This window comes from Solea senegalensis, linkage group LG12 (assembly GCF_019176455.1).
Source record: "Solea senegalensis isolate Sse05_10M linkage group LG12, IFAPA_SoseM_1, whole genome shotgun sequence".
NCBI lineage: Eukaryota > Metazoa > Chordata > Actinopteri > Pleuronectiformes > Soleidae > Solea > Solea senegalensis.
The window spans coordinates 12,888,151-12,895,269 of NC_058032.1; the positions used below are offsets into that span (position 1 = coordinate 12,888,151).

The following is a 7,119-nucleotide window of genomic DNA, read 5'->3' on the forward strand; positions in this document are numbered from 1 at the left end:
ATCAAAGCATGTGACCTGGTCTGTAAACAAAGCCCAGAGGATGTGCTGACCTGTCAATCTTTCTCAGGTCACTTGATTGACATGATCCTGAAAATTCATTTTGGAATTATTGATAAAAGCATATAGACATTAAATATGCTTTCAACTATAGTGTAATATGGATATTACACATGGTTAAATCACTTTAATTTCTTTGACGATCAAGCATAATATATCTATTATGTATTCTTTCTATTATTTCTCTATACATATTATCTATACTATCTCTTATAGAGTTCTTGTCGTTCCTCAAACAGTTGTACCCTCTTACGTGTGATTAGTTTTTTTTAAATCTCATTCTCAGAGTAACTTGTGTGAAAATTCAGTGTATAAAATCACACCAGAGGATTTGCAACACACACATCATCCGATAATGAATGTTTATTTGTTTACACCAATGATTCAATTGTGATGTGATCTGACTCATCACCGAGTTCTGAGTCACTGCTTCTCAAAAATGAAGCAGACGAGCGGATTTTATAAAAAGTTTTGTGGGGCAAGTTTTTGTCGTCCGTGACACCACAACGATTAAACCACATTCCCGAGGACCTAATCCCCACATGTTCACATTCTCAAGCACTTTTTCTCTTCTTAATGCTCAGCAGCTGAAGGCCCACAGTGGATTTAAGTCATTTGGTGTCATTTTTTAACCAGCTACACATTTGTAATTCCACATAAATCGTGACGAAGGAACTAATTCTCTGAAGTGTTTTTGAAGGAAACCAATTCTCTCAGGTCTCTCAGGAGGTGGATGTGGGCACAAGTGTCACGGCTCGTTATCAAAGGCGAAGCCCTTTACATCACATCTGGACTCAAATAACAGCCGCATGTCGCCGAGTACCGAGTTGAGACGCATTCAAAGATACCTTTATTATCTATAGTAAATAAGATCTAAAAAGAACAGTCTTTCAACGTATATGAAAAACCCTTATCAGAGGACACGGTGACATGTCTGACCTTCAGGGCTTCATTAACCCTGACAGTTACTCCTGAACTGACAGTTACTCCCTACAATTCCAGTGCAGTTTTGTCCGAAGCTGCAGGAAAATGTGATGGAAGTATTATTTGTTTGGTTCATGACAAAGGTCAGGAGCAACACATTTATCTCAACCTGCCAAGCCCAGTGACAGCAGAGGCAGCAGCAGAGGAGGGTCGAGGATGTTAAAAGATGTGCGCTTTCTGAAAAAAGAACATGTGATTCACAGCGTGGCTGTACCTCACTCTCTCTGTCTCTCTCACACACACACACACATACAGACACAGTGTGTCCTCCCACTCGTTAGTGTACACAACAACACGAGTCAAGGATCCTGTAACACACATGTACACACACACACACACACGCATAGTTAATAAACACAGGTTATATACAGCGTTTCAGTAATCCAGGGTCACGGCTGAATTTCTGCTGGGTGAATTCCCCGAAGACAACGTTTACTATAACAAACCACCTGCGACCTGAGATGAGGTTTTCACACAGCACCTGCAGCCATTTACTGCTGTGTGTGTGTGTGTTACATAACGCGGCAGTGGTTTCTGCTCACATTCAGCCCCAACAGTCTCCCACAGAAGACAACAAGGTAAGAGGATTGAGACATCGAGGGGCTCTGTATGGCTGCCCTCTCATGTTTATTTTTTTTTTATCTATACAGTCTTGTATGATAAACAGCGTTATCAGCATCATCACTGTGTGTGTCAGCATATGCAATCTCTTTCCAACAATTTCTCTTCCACACTCTGTTTTAGTAAAAAAACAAAAATGCATCCACAAGTACAGCCATCACAAGTGTGAAAATGTGTGTGTGTCTTATAATAAGTGTAGTTATTGGCAGAGAAAATGGTGTTTGTCAAGCATTTTAAATAATCGGTGGTAATGAAGAGTTTCTGGGAGCCGTAATTATCACTAAAACCTCATCAGTCAAAACATTTCCTGTTGGCAGTGAGACAAGTGGTAAAATGACTGTGCACCTCTAATGATTGATGAGTTGATGGTATTGGAGCACTTTGTGGATAACAACACATCTGTGGCCTCAGAGGGCTGCTTATATTTGACAAAATATTGCCCATAAATGAAAGCTGACATTTGTGGCACAGAGAGGTCACGTTTGTCGCAACTTTGTGAAGGATATGATGTGTTAAATGTGTTAATTTAATCACGTTGGTGCTATACGGCGCCAACTTTTCATTTCTTCTGTGTACTTTTGTTTTTGGTGATTTTGTGGTAAAAACCTTCAGCCACACAGAGCCAGCTTGTATGTGCAGCCCACTGCCACGGCGATGACTGCATCATAACAGGAAGCTGGATCCTACGCAACAGGATTCTGCTTATTGTTGTATTACTGAGAATAGAAAGTGCAGGCTGGGAGCAACGTGTGTGTGTGTGTGTGTGGTTGTTTTCATATACAGAGTCATTTACTGCTTTAAATGGGATGGGAAATATAGGGTAAATATGTACCGTTTATGTAGTGGGTCTTTTTCGCCAATAAGCCTTATTTTTGGTAAATACAGGACATGTGCAACACATGCACATTAGGTATTTTTGTGAGGTGTTATTGTGTTGTTCATGATCATCGCCTTTCCCCCTATGTCAGCTGGGATTAGCACCAGCAGCCCCACAACCTTCATGTGGAGGATAAAGCGCTAGATGATGAATGAATGAATGAATGAATGGATGAACGAGATTATTTGCCATTTATGTACATGTTATGTAAATTCTGTATTTATCAAATATGGATTACAGACAAGGGCCACACGGTTGGTGCAGTGGTTAGTACTCCCCATACAATAACAAGGCAAAACTATTTGCTAACACCTGCAAGGTGACAAACAAATGAATAATAGTTGAAGAATTTCTTTTTATTTGAGAGCGTGATTAAAGAGCATAAGATATTGTTTTTCTCTGGTGCACGTATATCATTGCAAATTCAATTTAATCATTACTTCAACAGCATCTGGCCCAAATCTATTAATATGTTGATCTCAGAAAAGCTCACAGATGAAAACAAACCAAAAATTCAACATTATATCATCTTGCATTGGAGGATTCCATAACAAGACTAGCTCATTTGTAGTAATTATAATTGGACGTCATGTCTTGAATCCCCCTCTGGTTATACAGTCTTTTTTTCTGCATATAAAGAGCTGGTTTGTGTTTGTATTTGTGGATTAAATTTTGTTTCTTTCCTTGTTTTGCTCAGAGGGTAAAACCTTAAGATAATGTCTACAGATCGGTTATAAATGACACTCACCCTTTAGATGATCTTCACGGTTTCTTATTTTCACCCTGGGGAATGAGATTAGACTGAGACTGAGAAGAAGAAACCAGATAGTATAAGAAATATGGACAGTTGCTTAGTTTTGTCTGTTTCATTATTCTTCCTTTGTTTTTCTTTTCTTCTCTGTGCCTTCCCTTTACTTTCCTTCCTGTTTTATTTAGCTGTCCACACTTAGTTCCTGCGTATTTTCCAGATTTTTGATCCACTGCCAGTAACTCTACAGTTGGACTCCATGGTGTAATGAAGTTCACCTGACTGTCTGTAACACTTTACAGTACAGTAACAATATATGGTAATAGTATGATAATCATTTTGCACTGCAATCGTGTTGCTATAGCAATAATTTTATCTTTATAACATGGTCACTGTGAAGGTACACTGATGGTAGCCCATAATAGTTCTCATTACTAATGATATCACTGGCTGTTACACTAAATAGCATGATAGGACTTTTTTTAATCACTGTTGTTACTGCCAAGAAATATATAGAAATAATAATTCTATTAGAAATAAGATGGCATTACCATAATACCTAACTCACTATTACCATGCTGTTATAATGTTGTTATTGTACTGCAATGTAAAGTGTCACCAGCTCCGTAGACCTTGTGCTAGAAATAGTTTGAAAAGAGTTGTAGCGACAGGATCATCTACGTCACACTCACTAAGCCTCATGCCCACGTTCAGACTCCTGTCTGCCTCTGTGACGGAACAGAATTTCACAGCAAACTCCCACTTTTTAATCTCCCTGCAGCCACTAAAGGGTGTCCTTACTGAGCCTGCAGACGACTTAATAAACCCAGACGCACTCACATCAACATTCATGTTGGCATCTATCAAACACCTTTAACTGGCCTGCAAATCCATGCAGTTTACTATATATTTAAATAGACTTAAAAAGAAAAAACACTTTTCTTTATGTAGTATACTTTCACAATGACCTCAGTGTGTGTGTGTGTGTGTGTGTGTCTTTTTGTATCGTTCCTGTTGGGTAAATGTCCCCCTCACTGACTGTCCAATTATGTGCTATACATAACTGAGCATCCAGAGCAAACAGACACATGTGGTCTCATCTGTGTCTCCTACAACAATTCCTGAATGACATAAGTGAGGGTTCATACACCAGTCCGGCAATTGCTGTTTGGTTGCTGCTGTGTTATTTTGATGGGGGCTTTTTTTGATGATTATAGGCTTGAAGGGCTGTGGACATTCACAGAAACCTCCGTTCATCATCATCAGTGACTCGTAATGGTCCTGTCACTCTGAATGCCCGACAGGCCTATCATTTTTTTTAAATGACGGGTCACTGCATAGTGCATATAATGCAGAGAAAAGTAAAGATATGAAAATAAAGAAAACATTAAAGTGTGCGTATGTATCAAACACAGACGGCTAAAATATTAACGCGTCGATTCGCTCTCGCTCTCTCTCTCTCTCTTTCTCTCTCTCTCTCCCTCCCTCCTTTAAATTGAGGGATGAGTTGGTCCTCTGAGCTCTGAGTGATGTCACCTCACTCATGTGTGGACATTCATTCCAACAGCAGTGTGCATCTCACGTGCAGCTTCCAGATATGCCGCTCACCCAAACACAGGAGCAGAATTACGCACGGCGATGTGACATTGGGGGAGCGACTCCACTCTTGGAATCTTCTCATATTTGTGACACATAGTCGCTGCGCGGTGGTTGCGTGGGAACTATGCGGACTTGTGATGAAGGGTTTACTGCTTGAGGAGAAGCTTTTGTGCAGGCACTGTGTCTTTCGTGGGGGCGCTCCGTCTGCATGCACTGACCAGGAGCATTACGCGCGACGCGTATCCATTCCTCCGTGGAAGGCAGCGCCGCGCACCCGGTCTTAGATGTTTTTGTAAAGACAACGGGTGCAAAACGCCAAACATGATACGAAAGGACACTTTGGAGCCAGCATGGATTTAGCCCAGTCAAATGTGTTGGTGGAGAACGTCTCCAAAGATGAGAACAACACGGACGCACCGCTCGCTCTGCCTCACACACAGGCGGCCACTGCGCTCATAATCCTGGTGGTGACTGTGATCATTTCGGTGACCATTGTCGGTAATGTGTTGGTGATTGTGGCGGTGTTGACCAGCCGGGCACTCCGTGCGCCCCAGAATCTTTTCCTGGTCTCTCTGGCATCTGCGGACATCCTGGTGGCCACGCTGGTGATCCCGTTTTCTCTCGCAAACGAGGTCATGGGGTACTGGTACTTTGGAAGTACTTGGTGCGCCTTCTATCTGGCCCTGGACGTGTTGTTCTGCACCTCATCGATCGTGCATCTGTGCGCCATCAGTCTGGACCGCTACTGGTCCGTCACAAAGGCTGTCAGTTACAACCTGAAGCGCACACCGAAGCGCATCAAGTCCATGATTGCTGTAGTGTGGGTAATATCAGCGATCATCTCCTTCCCTCCTCTCCTCATGACCAAACACGATGAACGGGAGTGTCTGCTGAACGATGAGACCTGGTACATCCTGTCATCCTGCCTGGTGTCTTTCTTCGCCCCTGGTCTCATCATGATTCTGGTTTACTGTAAGATTTATAAAGTGGCCAAGCAGCGCTCTTCCACTGTGTTTGTGGCCAAGAACGGCCTGGAGAGGCAGCCGTCTCAGTCTGAGACCTGTTTCGTCAGGAAGGACAGGATAGAGACAGAGAGCCCCAGTAGCCAAGGCTCGGATAGTCACCAGCAAAGGCAAGGGGAGCTGGATGACATAGACCTGGAGGAGAGCTGCTGTCAGTCAGACACTAAACCCCGCAGTAATCGATTCTCTAAGCGGAGGAAGGTGGAGGGGTCGGACTGTTGCCCGCCCCAGAACTGTCGCCTCTCCTGGGCATCAGCCCGGGCGTCACAGCTTTACCCGGAGCAGAAGAACCCAGCTGAACGACCACAGTTGGTCAACAAGACCAAAGTGGCTCAGATGCGGGAGAAGCGTTTCACCTTTGTGCTGGCGGTAGTGATGGGAGTGTTTGTGCTCTGCTGGTTCCCCTTCTTCTTCACGTACAGTCTGCGGGCTATCTGCAGAGAAAACTGCTACATCCCCGGGTCACTTTTCAACCTGTTCTTTTGGATTGGCTACTGCAACAGTTCCGTGAACCCAATCATATACACTATTTTCAACAGGGATTTCAGAAAAGCATTCAAGAAAATCGTATGCAGAATTTCCAAACGCACTTAATAAGCACTGAAAGGCACACAATCATGTTTTTGCCTCTCTGACTGGACAGTTCTGGGATGGAACTCATTCCTCGTCTCTGATCAGTTCCCTTCCCTGAATCATTTTAATGTCCTGTAACTATAATCTTATTGGGAACAAGTTCCAGTCTTGTGTACACATTGAATGTCCATGAATAAAGTGTAAAGTTGAGCAAAAATCTGAAGATTGTTTGGAGACAGAAACATGTTTTGTTTTTTTCATCCATCCCACTTGAGATCTAGAAAAACAATCTTAGAGCCACATTTGATGCAGCAGCAGGCAGGAGAAAGGATCTGCTGCAGGGTGAAAACCAAGTCCTTTGGATTCAAGTGCTGGTGGCTGGCTCCCAGTGCATTACATGGTGAGATAAATAGAAGATAAGTCTACACCATCCATAAAATATATGCATAGAGATGAGCGAGCAGGCTTCATAGAAAGAACAATAAATGAAACAGGGTTTGTCACATGTGTTGTACGCTTTAAATGTCCTGCGTTATTTAAAATAATTCAGATTCATCTCGACTTGCAGCAGACAATTTCTTATCAGCGAAATCCCAAACTTATATAAGAGTCTAATCTCACACCCCCTCCACATATTA

At 42.6% G+C, this 7,119-nt stretch overlaps 1 protein-coding gene across 1 annotated transcript; it reads left to right on the forward strand.

Annotated features, from left to right (window-relative positions):
• The first annotated feature begins 4,823 nt into the window (after positions 1 to 4,823).
• adra2db (adrenergic, alpha-2D-, receptor b) lies at positions 4,824 to 6,698 on the forward strand. The gene has a single exon (XM_044039746.1). The coding sequence runs from the start codon at positions 5,237 to 5,239 to the stop codon at positions 6,500 to 6,502; it is 1,266 nt and encodes a 421-aa protein (XP_043895681.1). The 5' UTR covers positions 4,824 to 5,236; the 3' UTR covers positions 6,503 to 6,698.
• The last annotated feature ends 421 nt before the right edge of the window (positions 6,699 to 7,119 follow it).